Raw genomic sequence first — 25,128 nt, 5'->3', positions numbered from 1 at the left:
AGAAGCCTTTCTCGTGGTCAGTCGAGATTTCTTCTGAGGATGCAGAGCACAGTTTTCTGCAAAACGTTAAGAATTTCACCTTATTTTCTTGACACGGCATAAGCCCAAAAGCATCATGTCTATAAGTACGGACCGTGAAAACATTAATGGTAAGCCCAAAAGCATCATGTCTATAAGTACGGACCGTGAAAACATTAATGGCAACCAAGAAGGAAGATGGGTACCTTCTAGAAAAAGGAGAGTAAGGAACAACACAGCCAGAGGATGTGCAATTACTGGGCAAACCGCAAAAACACCGCAAACAGAATAGTTGATTATCGTGGTCTGCCTATACAAAGCAAGAAGAAAGTATATACTAATTAGGAAACTCCTTTGATATTAATGGGCAACATCCATGTGGATGTCCAAAACAGCTCTGACATGACTTACAACCACACGATCGTGCAAAATGGCAAGCCAAGATTAAAATAGTGGACCCTGCACCAATGGGGAAATGCTAGGAAGAGGGAGGAGGAGAATTACAAACCGATTACAATGCGGTCGTGAAAATTCAATATTCAAGAATTACAAACCTTAAAGCTCTGTAGTTTGTACAACGTATTTGGTTTAACAGCAGGCTTCATACTTGAGCTACACCTTATAAAATACGTCAATAAATAAAACACTGCATTTTTTAGGAAATGGGCTTGGTACTTTTAGCATAGAACTATGCAATTCCAGTTGGCACTCAAAGGGTTAACCCTAGAAGTGCCAAGTGTTTTTCCCTAAATGCCAGGCCATTTTTGCATGGATTACACATTTATGTTTTAAAATAATTTATGCATGCTTAGATAGAGAAAAATTAGACACGTAGCATACCATATTACTCGGAAAGCTTTATTTATCATGCTTATATAAGTAACAGATAAGTAATAGATCTGGTGCGTATCAGGCGATCAAAATTTTGGAAAACTAAAAAAAAATTGTTTTCATATCTTCAAGTTCACTGTTAGTAATAAAAAGCACTCATTTAAAAAAATTACTATATACAAAATATGCGGAATTTATTCTAGTTTTTAAAAATATTTCATTCTCAAAAGTAAATGCTGAAATAAAATCACAAAAGAATTAAGAAGTTCCGAGCTGCACACAGTTCCGTCAGCTGCGGAGCACTCCTGGGAGTCATTCTCGGAGAGTTTTCTTTTCCTGCCAGGCTTCATAGGCGTCCAGAAATGCTGCAATTTATGAAAACATTCACGGTGCATCCCTTATTTATTAGAATGGCAATGTAATTTTTCATTTCGGAGACAATCCCACCAAACCCAGATTGATTGATTGCTTGAAAACAGGATCGCATACGAGAAAAGGCCTTCATTTCTTCAGAATCTCTTTTAGTTTTAATTTTTTTTCGCCACTCTTTCACCAAGAACTTCCAAATAAAATCCATAAAGAACAAGTAGAAGTACATAATGGGTGTACTGTTTCGGGGCATACAGTTCCTAATGCCAGGATTTCTTACGCGGAACTTCTCGGAAATATCGAACTCCTGTTCGGGTGGATAAAACCTGCACCACTTTCGTGTTACAGAAACAGTATTAGCTAATTAAACGTCGGCAGGCCTGCTCTCTTCATTGGAATCACTTTCAACTTTAGATTATGGAATATAATCTTCTCCGCTGTCAGAATAATCATCAGCTAAAGAAAATATGTCACTGGAAGAGGAATCATCCCAATCATCTCAAAGAAATTTGCGAATATCACTTTAATCATGTAGCTCATCTACCATGATGACAGCTTACACTTCAAAAGAAAGAGTTTAAAAATAAATTAAATAATGTGTTGAAAGACAACGAAAGATATTCTCAGAAACTAACAGGAACAGCGAGCGAGCGAGCGCAAAGTTACATAGCAAATGAGACGACAGGGAGATGAGGCAAGAGTAGCTGATTTTATACCTTGACCTTGACTGAGTAATTTCCGGCTAGTGAGGAATGTGTGATGAAAGACTTGAAGCTTCCTCTTTAATGTCTTACTTGTTAAAATAGCGTAAGTGAACGATAAATGATGTTTTGCGACGTTGGCATTCTAGTGACATACTATTGAGTGCAAGCGCGACATTTGGCAGTTCTAGGGTTAAATCCATGTACGACTATGAAACATAAAATTGTCACAATGGATGAAAACGATGGAGATCACCCAGGGAAGGTACAACTCGACACAAACGAGAGAGCACAATACAACTTACCAAGTGTTTTATTTTGGCCATTTCTTGGGTCTGGAAGCCTTCCAGTTGATCAATATCCTCTTGATACTGGAAAACTTTCCTTTTATATTCTGAAAAAAAAAAAAGGCAGTATAAAAAATTGTTTTAATAAACAGAAGACTCAAAAGAAAGTTGATAGTGAAAAATACGAGGGTAATCCCAAAAATAAGGTCTGCTATTTTTTTTTATAAATACAGAACTCTGTTAGTGTGGCTGTTGGTCACAATATTGTAAATAGTGTTTTCCGTGCTCGCATATAAACATACACACGTTACACTGAGGCACTCAGTCTTGGCTTGGCAGCCGTTGAGAATGGAGCTCCCGTTGGATGTTACCGCCAAGTGCGAAGTACGCGCTATTATTCGGTTTTTTAATGCAAAAGATACTGAACCAATTGAAATCCATTGCCAATTGACGAACAAAGGCGCGGGAGACCGTCAATTTCCACCGAGACAGTCGTGAAGATTGAGCAAATCATGCGTGAAGATCGGTGGATCACCCTGGATGATCTCTGCACTTTGGTTCCTGAGGTTTCCCGAAACGCCGCTCACAGAATTTTAATGGAAAAGTTGAAATACTGGAGGGTGTCTGTAAGACGGGTGCCACGCATGCTGACTGAAAAGCACACTTCCTGAACAACATGGCGGCGAGCTGGTATAACATGGGCATAGAAAAACTGTCACAGCGTCTACAAAAATTCATTGACTGAAATGGTAATTACGTAGAAACATAGCTAATGTTCAAGAAGTAAAATGATGCCATTATAGAAATAAACGGGTCTATGTATTTATAGAAAAATAAGAGACCTAATTTTTGGGATTAGCTTCGTAAGAATGTTACAAACTATGTGCAAGTATATCACTGAAAATTAACTGAGTAAGCTATGTCTGAAAGACAAAACCTAATATGGTAAGTACAGGAAGAACATAAGCTGATGAACCTAAATGTTATAATGACCAACTTAAAGTGTGAATTCTCCATATGCAATCAAAACTGTTCATTTCTGCAGACATGGACCAACAAGGTGCCTAGTATTATCTTCTAATGTCAAGTTCCTTGTCCTTGTTGTGCTTCACAAGTTTCAAAACCAAAGTTTTTGTCATGCAACCATTTGGGTTGAGGGAGGATGCTTTGGACAAATGTTTGAATACAAGTGAATGTATGAATGTTTCTTAGGGGTCCCATACATGTACAGTTTCGTCTTTTGATCAGTTGAAACCTGACAGGCAAAACTGGTGTGCACGGTGTGGCCGGACGGACTGTGAGAATTCTGTCAGCTCTAACAGCAGGACATGCATGGTGCCTGACAGGTGGAACAGACATGTATGGGGAAGTCATGGCCAACTGACAGGCCAGGTGCTCTGCCAGTCTACCTCTGCATGGATAGTGAAATAATGTCTTTCTCCCACACTGCAGTCATGGACAAATGGTCAAAAAAAATGTATCTGAATTTAGTGAGAGGTTCAGAGATCTCCCTTTGTTGTGGAAAGTAAAAATTACAGAGCAGATACATCCATAGGTAATAACTGCAACGATCTATTGGATACAATTATACCTCTTATAACAAATTGATATGGGTGCAACTGTTCCCGTTCAACCACTTTTCTTCCACACACTGCTCATTTCCATTCTCTCTTCTTTAATACTGCGTATGTAAGCAATTCATCTACTGATGGCATTTCCCCATGAAAACGTGTATACATCAACACTCAACCAGATTACAGGATGGACAGAAGACAGTTTGATCTGTATGTGTAGGGCAAGCAGCTGGGAAAGGAAACTGAAACTAAAATAGTGACGCAGAAGAACTGAGTTTGATGAGAAAACAGTTGTATATGAAGATGTGGAGATTGTCCTTTTCTGTTATAATGCCCCTACAACCAATATCAAACAATTCATGATGTAGCAGATCCATGTACAGAAAGGTGTAGCAAGGGAACAAGGGAAGGAAATAGGATATACACAATAAAGGTTGGTGTGGGAAGACAGAGAAACAGAAAGAGGACAAGGACAAGCATTATAACACAAAAAGACAATCTCCACATCTTCATATACAGCTGTTTTCTTCTCATCAAACTCAGTTCTTCTACGCCAATATTTTAGTTTCATCTTCAGTTTCCTGGCCCAGCTGCTTGCCCTACACATATAGATCAAACTGTCTTCTGTCCATCCTCATCAAACCCAGTTCTTCTACGTCACTATTTTCTTCTCCGCCCCCCCCAGTCAGCCGTTTTTGTTTCCCAGCTTCAACACGAGGGTGGGCTTGAACTCTCACCTCGACAGATCTGTCTTGACATGGGAAGTGTAGAATAAGAAGGAAGATGAATAAACACAGCAAGAGGGAAGAGAACAAACAGAACAGGAGAAAAAACCCAAGGGGAAAAAATAAGTGATAGAAAGGAACAAACAAGTGACAAAATAAAGCAATGTATAGCAAGATAGGAATATGATTGTTCCTTTCCATTACTTATGTTGACCTGTTTGGTTCCTTTCTTTCTCCTGTGTTTGTCCTAAGTACCTAGGCCTTTACCACCTACTGTCCATTCATCTATCTACCTTCTTTTTTATTTCTGTTTATCTGGTTCTCTTCTCGTCCTACACCTCCCATATCAAAATAGAAGATCCACTCAAGAAGCGTTGAAGCCCACCCTCCTGGTAGAAGAAACAAGCTTGTTCGGGGTCAAGAAGAACTGGCATTCGTAAGGAATATGGAAGGGTGTGGCAACTGTCCTCCTTTTTCTACTGCTCCCTCTCTCCCACACTGACCTCCCATTGTGCTTATTATATTTTAATTTGTTATTGGTTGTTCCTTTCCATTACTTATATCCTTCAACACTTCCCCCCCCCCCCCCACCAAAAAAAAAAACATACGACAAAATTTCAGCTCTGAATGTGGAGAAGAAAAAGAAATTATATAGAAACAGATTTGGAAATTAACTGGAATTCATTATTCCTGAGATCTCAAAACCAACTAGGCCTATACAGGGTGTAACAGTAAGTTATGACCAAACTTTCAGGACATATTCCTCACATGTAGAAGAATATATGTTATATGGACATGGGTCTAAGAAACACTTTATTTCCACATTAGAACTCATTTTCTACTACTCATGGGAAACAACCAGGAACAGAACATACCAGCATACCACAACAAACTCTTTCTTACATCAAATGTTGAAAATGACCTTCACTGACATTGATTCATGCATCAACCTGATGTTGCATGAAATCCTGGATACGCTAATAATAATAATAATAATAATAATAATAATAATAATAATAATAACAACAACAACAACAACCATGGCTCCAAAGAGACTTTCTGCTTATCAAGTTGTATAGAATACATGTACATACTACACAACTAATAACAAAATTGTCCAACCAGACACCAGCAGGAAATGAACCTACACTACTGAGATTTTGCATCCAATGGTCTGCCATTGAACTATGGTGGCCTTGCCCTTTCTCTTCTGTTGGCCTGGGATCACAGCTACAGGTCTTGCACTAATTGTAGTGTGTGTACTGTGGGTCATTTGAATCAAGGATTTAATTTTTATGATCACCTTGTACTTCAAATAAATTTTCAGCTGTCATAAGAGTTAAATATCCAGACTGCCTGGTGGTTATGATCAATAAGACATCAAGTCTATATGGTCTGATACAGTGGTTAGCTGGTTTGAGTCCCATTGGTCGAAAATATTTCTACCATCAGAATGTTGGCTGGCAGAGTAGGAGAGGTGGTGGTATACAATTATTTATGAACACCAGATTGTGTACCAAACACCTCAACTCAATTCCTAACATCTCTGCACTGATGGAGTGAGGACATAACACGGCTGATGGTAATTTGTCCATCAGATGGAGCCGTTAAACCTTGAACAGACTCTTTGGTGCTATTCGACTGGAGAAGGCTCTGGGCTATTGTTGGGTTTCACCCTCTCCTTTCCTACAATCACATAGCATGTCATTCATTTCATCTCATTAATTCCTCTGATGATGGTGTCAGGAAGATGATCCAGTCATAAAAGCTCACTATGAAAATTCATCTTACTTTGTTCATACCCAACCCCATAGAAAAACAGGACAAGGGTTGGACATACATACATACATACATACATACATACATACATACTGTACACGCATGAACTGAAATGGTGTCCCGACAAAAAAAATCAACACTGCCCCACTTCAGTACTGAGAAGGTGGGAAGGGAGTGAAGGGGTGGTGTTGATGGCCACTCCGGTACCAAAAAGGAGGGAAAGGGGGAGTGAACGGGCAGTGTTGAAGGCATAGGGCCGAATGCAGAAATGGTGTTTAGACGATGTCTACGGTTAAACAACGCATAAGTATGGCTGCCGCATTGCAGAGATGTTATTTATCACTTAGACATTGTTTAAAACCGATGTTCAACCGGTCATGTTTAAACACTACTGAGAGCACTGTTTAACCTCAAATGAGAGGAATCAACCACAATCAGAGGTTACGTACTGCACCTTTCGTCTATTAATGTTCCCGCGGTGACTTCCTCTATTATGCTGCGTTGGAGCATTAACTGAATATACACCTGTTTAAATATTGCTCCGGCTACAAAATTCAAAGCATCGGGTCGAAAATCATACCTAGACTCTGAACTGAGATATCATTTATGAACATGAGCTACAACAACATGGTGCATATTCGTTTCTCAGGGTAAATTCGCTTCATTATATTCCCATATGCTTTAGACAAATTGTAGATTCCGTTGAAGAGTATCTGTCCGTTCAACCAGTGATTCCGTATCCATACGTCAAGGAAATTATCTGATCATCACCTAGTATTTAGCCTAAATTAATTCAATATACCCGTAAACTATCATACTACTATGTACTACAAGTTACTTAAGGAATAGAAACGCAAAATTAAAACTATACCTAGTTTATTAGCATGCTAATGTATTATAAAATTGAATAATATGCATCCATCGGCAATAAAGAAAGGAAAATCATGTGAAATTATAAATATCATTCTCAAATGCTTGATTTCCGAGATAAACATATTTGAAAAAATCTTTAAATTATCATCATATTTGCTTACATTTTCGTTAAGTTTCAAAAATATACCATATCTTCCATGTTTAAATTGATACAAAGGGAAGAATAGGGACCAAAACTTTATTAATTCAAGGAGGAGTGGAATATCTTCCTTTTAATATTGTTTGGGATTCTCTTTGGGGCATCATTTAGGTTTCATCTTTCATTTCGGTCTGTTTGACCAAATTTACTTGGATACATGTTTGGATTCTTGTTTGGATTTTCACTTGTGACTCATCACGTTACGAGATAAGCATTAACATGTTTTATACACCCCAGCATCAGTGGGTAGGGTCTGACACATCCCACTCTGATGAGTCTAGTGTCAGACCTAAGATGAAATGCTGGTTAATAGAGCAAACGCCTGAAAAATACACATTACCATGTTTAAATCTCGGTTCAAAACACCCATGCAGTTATTAACATTCCTATCATAACCAAAAAAAAAAAATGAGTAAATTAAAACTGTACATCACCGTATGTACAAAATAAATCAAATAATCTTACTACAGAGTGCCATAGATATGATAGTACGTCAGTCTAAACTGCGAAAATCGTGCCATGAATTCCTAATCATATGCCAATATATTTACTTATTCTCAAATATCTCTTTTTTGTCAAAGAAAACCGTTCTTCATACTAGTGTTGACGCGCTGACCTTCAAATATGTAAATATGCGAGACTCCGTTCTAATCTTGTATATTCATATTACGTAATGTACAACAAACACGTAACCTATCAATATCTTCCGCTGAAAGTTACTACGAGACACATTATGCTTGGCTCAAGACATACATTCAACTTAACATGGCCTAAATCCTTCACTTGCAGTGCTAATCCAAATATAAATATAATATGTAACACAGGAATTCGCAATTCAATCATCCATCCCATTCTCAAGCAACGAACAGAAACATATCTCCTCACTCTAATTACAACTTGCCACATTAACATTCCATTTCCTTCATATATATATATATATATATATATACCTCCATATTTAGAAATATATTCATTCAATTCCATTTAAATAACCTCTGTGTTACGGTAGCAATACTTAATAACCTGATTATTCTCTCATACACTGCAACTTCGTAATATTTCAAACATTTCCTTACAATACAATTATCATACTGGCCATGATTGCAACACATATTGACCTGAAGTTTTAGGTTACGTCTCGTATCTCGCCTGCATTTTCTACAACCACAACTGGTTAAACGTTTCACGGTCTACACGTATGGATTGGCACTAAACATGCACGAATACTCAATCAGATCTAGTTTCCATTAACCTTAAAATTATTACATTAGCACCATAGTTATACAGCATAAATTGGCACATTTCATCGGCTAATAATTGGCATTTATATTCTAATATCCTTTCATTGGCACTACATCTCTTCCTTCTAGCACTCCTGCACACATATAAATATTTTTCATCAATTGATTTCAAATTCATTACGATGCAACTCATAATACTTATCTCGTAACGGGATTTTGCTGCTGGATCTCTCCTGGACTAGGACATCTTGGAGTAGGCAGCCCCTGCAGTCCAAAGATTACGTCATCTGCGGCTCCGGCTGGGGATCTTGGCTTGAGCTATTTCATCTTGAGCGACCATTTCCATCTGTTTAAGCTGACTCCATCTTGTCACCAGTTCTCATGAAATCATAAAAGGACAAATACATAGTAGAATTCATATTATACTGGTGAATAGTAGGCTACTCAATACGTAATATTTGTCTTTAGAATCTCGTATTGGTCGAAATTTTTTTTTTAAATTTAGAGATTTCTCTAATTCGGCCTACTTTTTTGCTATTTCTTTCGCTTAAACAGATATTGTCTCCCTCCTGGAAACAATAAATTATGCCTTCTTTAGCAAGGATTTGCCGCTATAATACTAATTTCGGCAATGTACAACTCGGCTGTAGTTTCCTTTCGCTTCTGAGTTTAGGTGTTACAGTAACAAATATTTTCCTTCAAATCTACGCCTTTTCTGCCGATATTTTTGCAGATGTAATCTTCACTGCTGTTTGTATATTAATACTTTAGTATTTAACGTTGCATTGACCCTTTTATATCCTTCCATAAGTCGTGCTGCTCCTCTTCAACTCGTAACTTTTTCTCCTCAAGGTAGTCAAGAATCGGTTTCATTCAAATTTTTTATTCCATCATTATTTAATCTTGAGATTTCTTTTCCTTGCGGCCGGACGATATCGATTTACTAGATCTCTACTCTGTGTATTTGCACATTACCTGAAGCTATTGTGCGCCATATTTGTCCACTGTTTCCATGACATTTACGGCCGCTAATGTAACGTAATGGTACAGTACCATGAAACATGTAATTTGTATTATCATGTTGAGACGATTCCGGGAAGAAAGGTTAGTCTGACTGCCTCTCTGTGGGTCGCCTGCTGCTAAATCGCAGCAATTCATTTGACATATACGGGGAAATAGATCTTAAAATAAGGTTTCGCTTTTCAAGAGACTCGTTTCTTGAGACTGACAAAGGGACAGTCCGGTAACTGTCAACTTGAATACAATTCTTGGCAACCGATATATTTTATTATATACATGGGGTAATTTCTATGGAATTATAGGTCACTTCGACTACATACATGTCAGAATTACTTGTCCCAATCATCAGAGGGCTGTCACATACATCAACCAGAAGGGATTCACTTATATTTACTGCCAAGTAAACAAACATAATAGTGAAAACTAAAAAGTAGGTTGTATGTGATTTTTATATATACAATGTATAAGTTTTCGGTAACTATCAGATAGGAAAAGGCAGGTGGTGGTGGTGGTGGTGATGGTGGTGATTACTGTTTAAAGAGGAGGACTGGAGAAGAAGAGCCATGGCCATAATAACAGCCCTAGTATTTGCCTGGTATAAAAATAGGGAAACTATGGAAAACAATCTTCAGGGCTGCCGATAAAGCATTTCGAATCTACGAACTCCAGAATGCAGCTACATCTATATGGCCCGTACAACACACTTGGTTACACATTACTATTGCTTCATCTTCCCTTCGTCGAAGCAACCATATTTACGAGTAGATTACACTCACTGTAACAACTCTATAAATTGGTACTAATCTATTGTATGTAGGAAGATATTACAAAGTACAGTAGAATCTCGATTAGCAGATCATAGGATTACGTTCCATGTTTTAAATAATCAATAATTCCGGATAAAATTCTATGGGCCGACTGCAGAAACGGTGTTTAGACGATGTCTACAGTTAAACAATGCCAAAGTATGGCTGCCACATTGCAGAGATGTTATTTATCACTTAGACACTGTCTAAAACCGATGTTCAACCGGTCATATTTAAACACTGCCGAGAGCACTGTTTAACCTCAAATGAGAGGAGTGAATCACAATCAGAGGTTATGTACCATGAAACTTGTACCGTATAATCCTGAATATCACCCGCCACCGAATAACACCCGCATCCTAAATTTGAGACGGCAAAATACGGAAGGAAAAAAATCAAATAACTTACATACTGTACCCGATGCATTTACTGGACGTACTCCAAAATGGCGCCTACGGAAGGTAGAGACCAGCCAAGGCAAAGGAATGTGTAGCAGAGTATCGATATTTATGTATGTTAGAAGGCCATGACTGATTTAAATCTACCACTATGAAGGCAAAGTACAACAGAGTAGAATCGACTGAATTGTTTTTTTTTTTTAAATAAGAAGGATCGAACGGATTATTATAAAAACTTACTTAAAAAATTGACTTCATAACGACAAGAAATGCTGAACATCGCTCTGAAGAATTAAGCAAGATTGATAGTTTCTAACGAGAATATTAAGTTGAGACAACGGTAATATTGAAGGAAACAAAGTGCTAAACCCTGAAATACAGTAAGGAGGATATAAACCCCAGAAAGTTGGAAAAGTTCGTCCGGATACTTATACGCTAATCATCTTGAAGCAAAGGATTGACTGAGACGTGAGAGCTGGAGATTGAACTACAACAGGAGAAAATAATAACGATATCGTAAATAAAGAGGCGATCATTGAAAAATTATACTTCACAAAGGAAAATAAGCTAACTTTGAATATACGATTAGACGAAGCAAATAATCATCTACTGGCCTCAAGGAATAAGAAAATATTTCTGCAGAGGAAGGCTAGGAAATATATATACAGTTATCAACGATAAATACTAAAACTTCACAGAACCATGATGAATACATATGTTTCAGAATTGATGTATATAATCGACTGTATTCCTGAGGAAATGATGGCTTGCTAAATCGGCATAGACCAACCTGAAGAGAGATGTCGTCCTGGCAGTTAAAACCACCCGACCCGAGAGGAGGAGGTCACTCAACCTGAGCTACCAGAGATGAAGGATCTGTCCAGTTGTCGATCCATGGCCTGTGACCGGACCGTGGAGCAGTTGAAGAAGAGCAACTAAGGCCCGAGATATTGAATGGCGAGCTAAGTAGTAGTAATAAGTAGTATAATTTCTTATGTTGAGTATTACCAGTATATGCAATAGAACTGAATAGCCTAAGCGTGAAATAATTGAGTGTGCAATTAATATAAGGAAGTGCAGTGTGAAATATTTAAGATGGTATTAACATATATTAAGTCAGTGTGAACTTAAGACGACATCTCGTGACATAATGGTTACGTATTTACTATATTATCTTAACCAGAGGAATGAGAATACGATTTTAAAAGTGACATAGTGTAACAGATATTTGCAAAGAATCCCGGTTAGCTAAAAAGGTCCATGAATGATATAGTACCATCCGAACCCAGATTACGTCATAGAGGGACGCATGTTTTGAATTGTTTAATTTACCATACTCTCTGCTGAATGATTATATTGGAAGAGTATATACCGTATTTGGGGTTATGTGTTGAATTGTACGATAAATCGTGTTGTAAGAAATGAATTCTGCGCTAAAAGAATGTCACGTCTCGTTATATTTAATGAACATTGGAGGTTAAACGCGTTAATTGTAGATGTTGAATAAGATAAATACAGTATAGGTTGAAATGAAGGTTATAGATGAAATAATGGAAGTGTATGTGATGTTTTAAGTGAAATATTGCGCAGATTAATAAGAAATGAGACGTATATGATATAAATAATGTGCGATATAAGGGCACAAGTAAAGCAACTACGGAAAGGAAATATGCCCCAGGGAAGAACTATAGCAAGGTATGGATAGTAAAATCTATATATATAAAATAACTTGTCCTGACTGACTGATTCATCATCGCCGAGGCAAAACTACTGGACATAAAGAAATTAAATTTTGGGGATATATTCATATTAAGATGTAGGTGCTCGCTAAGAGAGGATTTTTTGATATTCCGTTGCTAAGGGGGTGAAAAGGGGGGTGAAATTTTAAAAAGAGTGTATCTATATCTCAAAACTTTAAAAGTTTACAGATGTAAAAATTGGTATTTAGAATCTTCTTTTAAAATAAGGATACACGTATTTTTTTGTTTTCTGAAAACCCCAATAGGAGGGGTGAAAAAGGGTGAAAATGGGGAAAAATGGGTTGAATGCCTTCAATCAGGATACCGGTACTTATTTCTCAGAAACTGAAGATATTACAGACCTGAAAATTGGTACTTTTGATCTCTTTTAAAAATAAAGAAACACGTATTTTTTTGTTTTTGGAAAATCCAATTAATGGGAGGGTGAAAAGGGGGTGAATTTTTAAAATGAGTGAATCTCTATCTCCAAACTTTTAAAGTTTACAGATGTAAAAACTGGTATTTAGAATCTTCATTAAAAATAAAGAAACACGTATTTTTTTGTTTTCGGAAAATCGCAATAGGAGGAATGAAAAGGGGTGGAAAATGGGTGGAATGCCTTTAATGAGGCTACTTATATCTCAGAAACTGAAGATATTACAGACCTGAAAATCGGTGTTTGGGATCTCCTTTAAAAATAAAGAAACACGTATTTTTTTGTTTCTGGAAAATCCAATTAAGGGAGGGGGTGAAAGGGGGGTAATATTTTAAAATGAGTGTATCTATATCTCAAAACTTTTAAAGGTTATAGATGTGAAAATTGGTATTTAGAATCTCCTTTAAAAATAAAGAAACACGTATATTTTGTTTTCGGAAAATCCAATTAATGGCGGTTAAACAGGAGTGACAAATTGGGGTGAATTTTTGAAAGACTATATCTACAGAATATCTTGGAAACGTAAAATGTTACAGACGTAAAAAGTGGGTGTTTGGAATCTCCTGTAAATGTAAAGAAACATAGGTGATTTGTTTTTGGAAACTCCACTTAAGGGGAACTCAAAAGGGGTGAAATTTTGAAATGAGAATTTTTACAGTATATCTAAAAAAACTTAACATGTTACAGAAGTGAAAAATGGTATTTTTTATCTCTATTAAACATAAAGAAACGTGTATTTTTAGTTTTCGGAAATATCACCTGGGTGGTGGTGGTGGGGGGGTAAAAGTGACTGAAAATGGTGTTGAATTCTTTTAATTAGGCTACTGATATATCAAAAATGAAGATTTTACAGACGTGAAATTTGATATTTTCAATCTGCTTTAAAAGTAAAAATACACGTATTCTCTTAAAATCCAATGAAGCGGGGGGGGGGGGGGGGAATTGAAAAATTAATTGGTTTAATTGTATGAGAATACATACATCTAATAAAAACTAAAGTTATTACAGATGTGAAAATTCGTATTTGGATCTCCTTTAAAAACAAAGAAAAACGCGTTTTGGGCGGGAAACCATCTTGGAGGGCGGGAGTGTTAAGGAGTTGAATTCCTTTCATGAGGACACATAAATCAAAAACTGAAGAAGTTAGAATCGTGATAATTGGTATTTAGAAGATCCTTTACTATTAAAGAAACAAGTATTTTTTTCGGGAAAGTTCACTTGGGGGGGGGGGGAGTAGTGTGAAATGAAGTGAAAAAAGTAAATTACTTTTATGGGGATACTTATATCTCAAAACTGAAGGTAATAGACGTGAACATTGGTGTTTGGAATCTCCCATAAACATAAAGAAACAAGCCTTCTTTTAATTTTATTGCGGGGGGGGGGGGGGGCGGTAAATAAACTTAACGGCGGTGGGGTGTAGAAGGAGGTGAGACCAATTGATTTTACTGTTATTAATGTACTTATAAGGATCCTCCGTTGCTCAGGCGGCACCGCGCCGGCCTCTCAAAGCTGGGTTCCGTGGTTCAAACCCCGGTCACTCCATGTGACATTCGTGCTGGACAAAACGGAGGCGGGACAGGTTTTTCTCCGGATACTCCGGTTTTCCCTGTCATCAGCCATTCCAGCAACACTTAATAATAATAATAATAATAATAATGTTCCGGACCGTCGTCAAATGTGCAGACCGCGCTGGCAACGGCTCCTGGACGGGTAATGACTAAGAATGCAGTCCGGCCGCGGGTTCAGTGCCGCCAAATCACCCAATATGACACCACGCCGGATCTCCTGAAGGATTTTATCCATATTAAAAATGATTAAAGGAAAAGATGGCAAAGATTTATGGACCCAACTGACCAGGAGGAATACCTGAGCCTAGCCCGGGAAGTACGAAATTGATTGCTGGAAAGGAATATTGAAAAATGGGAGGAAACGTGCTGTAAAATAATAGAAAATGAGTCAGATCGGGAATTTTGGAGGATTCTCGCAGAAAACGAGTCAGATCGCGAATTTCGGCGGATTATATATCTAAAACAATAAGCATTCAATTATAAATTTCAGTATAATACCGTAGCGAAGAACGGGTATCTTGCTAGTTATATATATTTAGATGAAGTTTGAGAGTGGTTTGACAGTAGTAACAACTGGTGATGGGTAGATTTATGTATGATTATGTCGTTTTCTGAGTGAATGTTGTTTGCATGGAAGATGAAACTAGTATGTAACCAGTATGATAATATAATATTGAGATATCGTAATGCAGACACTTGCACATCTATATATGATAAATGCTTACTGGCTGTGTGCATATTGAGCTGGAATACGTTACATAAGAAATTATCTAGCTAGAGTAGGGAAATAATATGAGATTTACGTAGGATATCATCGATGTTTTTAATTTGAAATACTATAAGAGCGAATATTAAGCTAGTAGCCGTATTTTAAATGGCAATCGGACCAAGAAACTTAGTACGTCATTCGATTTCTCATTTTCTTCACTTTATTCAGCACCAACGAACTCAGATAAATTTTTAATATAATTCAGATCACTGATTTTAGAATTCAGGACACTTTTATTGAAATTCAGATCATTCCTACAATAATATGAATACTGTAATGGTAACATTTTTTATGGTGGTGAATAGTTAACACCACAAGTGATTGAATTATTTATTGAAATACTGAACATTGACTGTGGTCAGAAGATTATGATATATTTGTGTACATAAACGACCAGACTTAAGTTTTGATAGGAAGATGAAACAGAATGTGAATTCATTTCAGGAATACTCAACCCAGAATGTTGTGATATGCAAACTTAGATTAGAAATAAGCCAGCACTGACTTAAAATAATTGATTCAGGAGTTAAACTACTTGTTTTATTAGGTTAATGACTGAGAGTTCACGAACTTATTTTGACATTTAACCATTTCTTTCGCGAGTCTCAGTAATTTAATAAATATGTTTCTTGATTATGTTTTATATAATTGAATGAGTTCTCATTTGTAGTGATAGACTGTAGTTGTATTTAGTGAATAAGGTACCCGATAAGCGGATATGTCTTAGGAAATGTTGATTGATGTATACGTATGCGGAGTTCACAATTGAGCGTTGAATTACGGAATTTTGAACTGCGTAGGGTGTCACTATTTCTCTTTGGACGCACGTTAAACGGAATTATAGAAAAATTAACCATTTTTCTTAAAACATGGATACCCTGAGACGTTTATCTGACTAGTTGGGAAAATAACTGTGGTCACCCTGACACGAAGGGTGCAATACCTATTCAATTTTCTTCAAATATACCACAAATATAAATTCAAACAGCTTACAATTAATAAAATCATCACAAAAATCATAAATAAAATCGGTCCAATACTCAGATCATTCAGAATTCACCGTCGTCATCTGTAGTTTCGCCATAGGTCCTTTCGTCGCTGGCATTTTTACCCAAATAGTCGTCCTCACTACTGTCTACTGAATTTAAATTCCAAATTTCTTAAAGCTTTTGGACACTAGATTGTTGGGAATGCACGCCCATGCGGTCTTGATCCAGCTGCATATTAGTCCCACTTCAGGTCTCTTCACTCGTCTGGTTGGTGTTAACGCGTGATCACCATCAGACATCCATTCAGTGTGCAACTGTTTCATTGCAGTTTTGAACGGCTGGTTCACACACACACATTCATCGGCTGGAGAATAGAAGTGAGTCCTCCGGGAATAATCGCAAGATCGGTTTTTCCTTTCCTCATCATATTTTTTACGGCGTCAGTTGTACGTCCTCGGTAACTGTTCAACACAAGCATGTTTCATTTTTGTAACAAAGCTCCTAGGCAACGTTGCCGAACACACTTCACCCAGTCCTCAACTAACGCACTGTTCATCCAGCCGGACTCGTGTGTTCTAACTAACACCGGATGGCAAGTGTCCTTTTGAAAGTGTTTTCCTTTTCAGAACCACATATGCAGGGAGTTTGGTTCCATCCGCTAATACGCACAACATTACCGTGCATCGTTGCTTTTTGTTACCACCTGTTCTGATGGTTACACTTTTAGAACCATTCATATCCACTTAATTTTCCAACGGCATTTCAAAATAGAGAGGTGTCAGGTCAGCATTCCCAATTTGCAACAGCAAATAAGAATTTTGCTTCCTCGAATAATGTGACGCTGAAAGGCCGTTAATTTTTCTTCATAGGCCCCAGGGAGACATTGTGAAATAGATGTACGTCTCGGAATGCACAATCCCTTTCTCCAATAAAAGTTTCGGATCTACCCGCAGCTTGCAATAAAACCCTGTATTTTGAGTTCTTTTGAGATCTCTAGTGCTTTCAAATGACACATTTCACTAGAAACACCATATCCTAACTCGCGTTTTTCTATCACAAATTTGTGGAGTCGTTCTTCAATTTCCAGAAACACTGCACTCCACCCGCGGAACCTCTGCGATTGCCGTTACTTTTTAGAAGTTTTTCCTTCTTCTGCCAATCATGAATACACGATTCATCAATATCGTAATTTCTGCCAAATTCTGAATTTCCGTATATTTCAGCTTCACTTACAACTTTAAGTTTCTCACGCACAGTAAATGACCGCAGATGCCATTTTGAATCCATCACTTACTATCGAGACAGCACTTTCACGTGACAGATACGGAACTCAAATGTGAGTGAGATAGACTTCCGTAACCAACAGTCTCGACTCTCGCAAAGTACGATATCCCGCGAGATCCGCTATTCGCGCACCCAGCATGCCACCAACACTTGTGAAACAAATTACGATCGAGCATCCGCAGCAGCGGCTTTCATATTTACCACATATTTACCCATATTCTTTGATTTACCTTATTTCATTACTTTACATTTCCCGTTTACAGTCCACTGTAACCAGATTGAGAAAAAATTGATCTTGTTTTCTACAAGACAACTACACAATAACACCTGAATGCCCGTTTACATGTGGTATATTGAGAACGGTAACTGTATACAAATCTATTTCAATACTCCATGTAAACGTAGTAAATATTTACGAGAATGAACAGCTTGAATACAACCCGCGCCCAAGATTTAGAACCAATATTTTGGGGAAAAAAGTGCGGGTGGTATTCGGGATTATAAGATAATTTGTATTATGTTGAGACGATTCCAGGAAGAAAGGTTAGTCCGAAGGCCTCTCTGTGGGTCGCCTGTTGCTAAATCATAGCAATTCATTTTACAAAGGTAAAATTAAGTGTATCCTCCTAATTCAATACATCATATAATTCCATCATTAGATGGAATAATCAAATTCAAACATGTTTTGACTCGTTTGAGCCATCTTCAGTGAAAAAAAAGGGAGGGGGGGGGGCGCGTTGAAGTAATTTACATAATACAAGCTAAAAAATATGCCAAAACACATAATGAAGGAACAAATGAAAAAACAAAAGAGAGACATGACGGAAATAAAAACAGCACAATATACAACGAGAAACTTACGTCAAGAAATCAGCATGAGCCTCACCGCATTGAATGTAGCAGAAACAGACTCTATTCGAGACAAAAGACATGGTTTTGTAGATACAAAGAAAGTTTGACTCGAATTGAGAAGAAGAGCTTTTGTCAACTGGAGCAAGAAAGAGCATAAAGCCAAAGGTGTAGTCCTGTTTAAACAGTATACTCCAGCGAATACATAGATTCGTGATAATAAAGGATTTTCTTGCAGTGAATGGCATGATGCAATAAAAATGAACACCAATGTTTCTGCTGTGTGTACTGTACCCAGCAGATCCCAGGGCAACAGCCTCTGTCAGCGTTGCCACAGAGAGTTCGAAACTCTCACATGTCCTGGGAGCCTGTCCACATGGTGAATTACTACGCACCTCACGCCATAATGCAGCCAGATCAATGATAGCTAATGCTTTGAGAGGACAAGGTTATAATGTATATGAAGAAGTACATGGTCTCTCCAACAGAGGAAGCAACCGACGCATTGACATTATTGCTTTTAAGCCATCCTGTTCAGAAGGTTTCATCATTGATCCAACAATTAGATTTGAGACCAACGAAAACCAGCCGGAAGAGGTTGATGCAGAAAATTTATGAAGAAACGGTGGACTTCTATATGCGAAAGTATAAGCTCCCATCCATCTCTGTAATCGGCTTGATGTTAGGTGCTCGAGGAACTATACCTACATTTTTTGTAAACTTCTGCAATACCTTTGGTCTGAATAGAGATTTCATATATAACATCGCGATTACCATACTCAAGAAGTCCATCATGATCTTCAAGAACCATGCTTGCGGACCTCAAACAAATGTTTGACATGCCTCACTCGATTGCCTACACGTAACATCATACGATATCCATATATTGTTGTTAAGGTACTCTTTGTCTTTGGGCAACCTGCAGCTGTTGCAGGTAGATTGTACAATAATAATAAATACATCATCATATGGAGCAATAAACAACTCGCTGCGATAAAATTCAGTGAAAACAGGGGTTAATATAAAACATAATTGAATCTAAAAACAGATTGAAGCTTCATTGACGGTTTCCACTATGGTCACTTATAGTTTACCGTGCTTCTGTCATCTTCTCTAACACAGCTTTTCAATTTTTATCGCGGCCTTCCCAACCTTTTAAAATAAGGCAATCAAACCAGCCAACATTGTGAAACAATAATCGAGAATGGGACTGCTAGATTGAGAAGAAACTGAGAATGCTGCTGTTCTAAAGTTTTAAATTTCATTGGCGTTTTTCCATCACTTGTCACATGCATTTCGCCTGCATGTTATCTCAGGCTTGGTTTCTCAAACTTTTTCGCTCCTGCTCCCCTCCTAGCCATTCGATGTGATGGTGTTTCTACAAAGGTAGACTTTCGGCCTGCAGAGGGGATCGAAAAGCTTGTCCACAGGTATGACAAATGCCTCAACCTTCATGGTGATTATGGTGAAAAGTAACCACATTTATACCTAACATTTGGTAATAAATTCATTTCGATACGTACACTTGTCTATCATTTATGAATCTCCGGAGGTTGAAAAAAAAAAACAGCCCTCGTATATGTATGGGGAGGTAGATCTTAAAATAAGGTTTTGCTTTTCAAGGGACTTGTTTCTTGAGATTGACAAAGTGACAGTCTGGTAAATGTCAACCTGAATACAATTCTTGGCAACCGATATATTTTATTATATACATGGGGTACTTTCCACGGAATTATAGGTCACTTCGACTACATGTCGGAATTACTTGTCCCAATCGTCAGAGGACTGTCACATACATCAAATGGGATGGATTCACTTGTATTTACTGCCAAAACACACATAATAGTGAAAAGTAAAAACTAGGTTGTATGTGGTTTTTATGTATATAATTGTGCAAGTTTTCAGCAACTATCAGATAGCTTATAAATCTCTTATTTTATCCCGTATTGGCGCAACACAACTAAGGTTAAGTTATAAGTAGGTTCCCACCTTCCAATACTTATCAATTTCTATATAATGGTTTTATTAATTACATAATATAAACCAGCTTAATCTCAAGGACATGTTTTGTTCCGATTATGGAACATCTTCAGCTAAAAGATTTGACAAAATGGCACGCAAATTAAAACACATGATAGTTATGACGATAAAATAAAATGTTCATTCATGTTGGTTAAAAATTTCAACAAGTCAGTGTCCAAGTGACGAAGTAAAATCGGCGATAAGGTTCTTCTTTATGTTGGGGGCGTATATATACTGACTGACAGTGACAATGCAACACCAAGGAGGAGTGGTTCGAAAGGGATGAAAGTTGGGGGAAAAACAGAAACGGCACGGATGAATAATTGATGTTTATTTCAAACCGATATGCAGGTTACACAATGCGCATGGCATCGACTCAGTAGGATGTAGGACCACCGCGAGCGGCGATGCACGCAGAAACACGTCGAGGTACAGAGTCAATGAGAGTGCGGATGGTGTCCTGAGGGATGGTTCTCCATTCTCTGTCAACCATTTGCCACAGTTGGTCGTCCGTACGAGGCAGGGGCAGAGTTTGCAAACGGCGTCCAATGAGATCCCACACGTGTTCGATTGGTGAGAGATCCGGAGAGTACGCTGGCCACGGAAGCATCTGTACACCTCGTAGAGCCTGTTGGGAGATGCGAGCAGTGTGTGGGCGGGCATTATCCTGCTGAAACAGAGCATTGGGCAGCCCCTGAAGGTACGGGAGTGCCACCGGCCGCAGCACATGCTGCACGTAGCGGTGGGCATTTAACGTGCCTTGAATACACACTAGAGGTGACGTGGAATCATACGCAATAGCGCCCCAAACCATGATGCCGCGTTGTCTAGCGGTAGGGAGCTCCACAGTTACTGCCGGATTTGACCTTTCTCCACGCCGACGCCACACTCGTCTGCGGTGACTATCACTGACAGAACAGAAGCGTGACTCAAAGGAGAACACGACGTTCCGCCATTCCCTCATCCAAGTCGCTCTAGCCCGGCACCATGCCAGGCGTGCACGTCTATGCTGTGGAGTCAATGGTAGTCTTCTGAGCGGACGCCGGGAGTGCAGGCCTCCTTCAACCAATCGACGGGAAATTGTTCTGGTCGATATTGGAACAGCCAGGGTGTCTTGCACATGCTGAAGAATGGCGGTTGACGTGGCGTGCGGGGCTGTCACCGCTTGGCGGCTGATGCGCCGATCCTCGCGTGCTGACGTCACTCGGGCTGCGCCTGGACCCCTCGCACGTGCCACATGTCCCTGTGCCAACCATCTTCGCCACAGGCGCTGCACCATGGACACATCCCTATGGGTATCGGCTGCGATTTGACGAAGCGACCAACCTGCCCTTCTCAGCCCGATCACCATACCCCTCGTAAAGTCGTCCGTCTGCTGGAAATGCCTCCGTTGACGGCGGCCTGGCATTCTTAGCTATACACGTGTCCTGTGGCACACGACAACATGTTCTACAATGACTGTCGGCTGAGAAATCACGGTACTAAGTGGGCCATTCGCCAACGCCGTGTCCCATTTATCGTTCGCTACGTGCGCAGCACAGCGGCGCATTTCACATCATGAGCATACCTCAGTGACGTCAGTCTACCCTGCAATTGGCATAAAGTTCTGACCACTCCATCTTGGTGTTGCATTTGCTCTGTCAGTCAGTGTATTTGTTAATCTTGAAGATAAAATTAGAGATATACAAGATTTTCTTAACGTATAGTTATCGGGGGAACTCTTGATAAAACAACCGTAGTTGAAGTTGAGTTGTGGTTGGAACTATTAAAATGAGTCTTATAGTCGATTGTGTCGGGGAATATTCCCTGCCCACCGCAAGTGCCTCACATACGTACAGAGAACTCAGTCAGTTAACGACATGGCATAAGGGAGGACGTCAAATACGACACGACTATAAGATTCATTTTAATAGTCCAACCACAACTCAACTTCAACTACAGTTGTTTTATCAAGAGTTCCCCCGATAACTATACGTTAAGAAAATCTTGTACATCTCTAATTTTATCTTCAAGATTAACAAATATACACGTCCCCAACATAAAGAAGAACCTTATCGCTGATTTTACTTTGTCACTTGGACACTGACTTGCAGAAATTTTTAACCAACATGAACGAACATTTTATATCATCATAACTATCATGTGTGTTTTAATTTTCATGCCATTTTGTCAAATCTTTTAGCTATTGTATCATCATAACTATCAATGTGTTTTAATTGCCTTGCAATTTGTCAAATCTTTTAGCTGAAGATGTTCCATAATCGGAATTAAACATGTCCTAGAGATTAAGCTGGTTTATATTATGTAATTAATAAAACCATTATATAGAAATTGATAAGTATTGGAAGGTGGGAACCTACTTATAACTTAACCTTAGTTAACTATCAGATAGGAAAAGGCAAGTGATGAGGTGATTATTGTTTAAAGAGGAGGATTGGGGAGAAAGAGCCATGGCCATAATAACAGCCCTAGTATTTGCCTGGTGTAAAAATAGGGAAACTACGGAAAACAATCTTCAGGACTGCTGATGATACGTTTCGAACCTACAGTCTCCAGAATGCAAGCTACATCTGTATGGCCCATACAACACACTCTGTTACACATTACTATTGCTTCATCTTCCCTTTATCGAAGCTAGCATATTTACGAGTAGATTACGCTCACTGTAACAACGCTATAAGCAGAGCTACACTTCGCCCGTACGGTGGCGTGTCGCTTTAGTGCCGATAATATTATGAGATTTAATTTCCACCGAAAGTGATATTCTTATCTGCGGGCAAGTCATGCTCATGCTTAGCCATATTTGAGTGATGTGTAGGAAAACAAACATCTGACTGGCATTCAGCGTGTGCGCCGACGAATTTCATTGGTTGCAACAAGCAAAGAGTTGCATGAAAGATACTTCTATCTCCATTTTCAAACCAACATTGAAACTTTAAATGATGTCTAGTTAAACACTAGCTGAACATTGTTTATGCAATGGAAGATCATGCTTGATTTAGGGCCGGTTCTACCATCTGCTGGTAAAGTGGCTGGCAGGTGCCCAGGAGGTAAACTACCTGGGGGTGTAAATCAGCTGGTACTTTGACTTGCGTGCAACCACCTCTGTGCAAGCGCTGAGTAGCTACCCAGAACTAGACACCGATATACGGAGTTGGCTAGACTGATTTTCAGCGAATTCTCGCTTTTGAGTGTGGTGCTAATTGTCAGATGTATCAAGCTCATTTTGATTGCCTTATTTTCCTGTGCTTGCATCTGTTGATTATCATCAAAAACCTTAATAAGGGAAGTCTTAAGAGTTGTGGACAATGATTTATGTCAAGCTTTCGTGATTTTAATCAATGAGCTTCAAAATCAATACCTAATTGGAATTACAATCTCGAGATTAAATTTTCCTACGCCAGTTATAACCTGTCATGTAAGGCAGCGTTTTTGGAAAGTATTCTCGTAGTAGATTGGTCAAGTCGCTTGCTCTGTAATAGAAGGTACGCAGGTTATCATCGTCTTTCTAATTTACATTTTAAAAAATTATTTTCGTTCCCTGCCGTTGTTCTTAAATCTTTTTTCAAGCGCTTTCATATACGTATATACACCCAGATCTTCCTTATGGACTTATTGCCTTTGAGCATTCTATCTGCAGGCTTCTGGGACTTGATTAAGTATTTCCACGATGCTCTACTTGCAACTAGCTCTGTGATCTCGTTCAGTTCCACATGCTTCCATTTATTGATAATGCATTTCATTCTAACGTTTAACTTTTGGTACCGGTACTGTAAATGTAAAGAACTAATTGTGGTAAATATCCATCATAGTAAGAGGAATTCGGGAATGGAATAGTTCCCAATTTCTTCGAAATCATTTACAAGAAGACTATGTAAACAACTGATTGGGAATCTGTTACCTGGGCGACAGTCCTATATGCTATATTAATCGTAACATCACTTTCTATAAGTAGCACACATACAAAGAATTTTCCTGGTAGACATAATATTGTGATTAAACATTTCAATGAAATATATTATTAACATAACAAAAGAACGTATGTAAAGAGGCATAAAGATTAATACAACGCTAATAATGAAAATAAAAAAAGATTCGTCACAATGAAGACTCGAACCTGCAAACCTTGTATTAAGCACTGAACGTGTTAGCCATTAGGCTACGAGGGAGCTTGGGATAATTGGGATACATAGGACTAACTTATACCTGGTGTCTGAAAACTAAAAAAGTAGAAAATTAAATCCCATTTGAAATTATTTCCAATTTGATTTTATATCTTTTCAGAGTTTCTTTCAAAAACTTGACGTATAAAATGTGTTCCCTACACTATCAATGCGAGAGGCTGTGTGACCATTGCAACTCAAGGGAAGTATTAATGTTCAAAATCCTGGAATACAATATCGATCACTGTCACAGTATAATAAGCTAATTTGAGTTGTACGTCACCAGAAATACAGCTAATAATGTTCAGCTCTCAAAACTTGCCTGCCAGGTAAAGTCTTAGAGAGTTACAATAATTAAAAATCGTTCACCTTTTTGATAAAAAGGCAAATAAAAAAGTATCAAAAAGGTGGAAGATTTTTAATTATTGTAACTCTCTGTGATTAGATTTAGATACGGAAAATGAAGCTGATTACTTGCAAAGGTAAAG

General features: G+C 38.3%; 1 protein-coding gene across 1 annotated transcript in view; it reads right to left on the bottom strand.

The window, feature by feature from the left end:
• The window catches only part of Golgin97 (Golgin 97), a 201,340-nt gene that overhangs the window by 156,237 nt on the left and 19,975 nt on the right, over nucleotides 1-25,128 (bottom strand). Inside the window, exon 4 of the mRNA XM_067145349.2 lies at nucleotides 2,225-2,313. Coding sequence (XP_067001450.1) covers nucleotides 2,225-2,313 — 89 coding nt within the window. The remainder of the gene's footprint in view (nucleotides 1-2,224; nucleotides 2,314-25,128) is intronic.

This window comes from Anabrus simplex, chromosome 4, assembly GCF_040414725.1.
Source record: "Anabrus simplex isolate iqAnaSimp1 chromosome 4, ASM4041472v1, whole genome shotgun sequence".
Taxonomy (NCBI): domain Eukaryota; kingdom Metazoa; phylum Arthropoda; class Insecta; order Orthoptera; family Tettigoniidae; genus Anabrus; species Anabrus simplex.
This window is presented reverse-complemented; position numbering and strand designations above follow the sequence as displayed.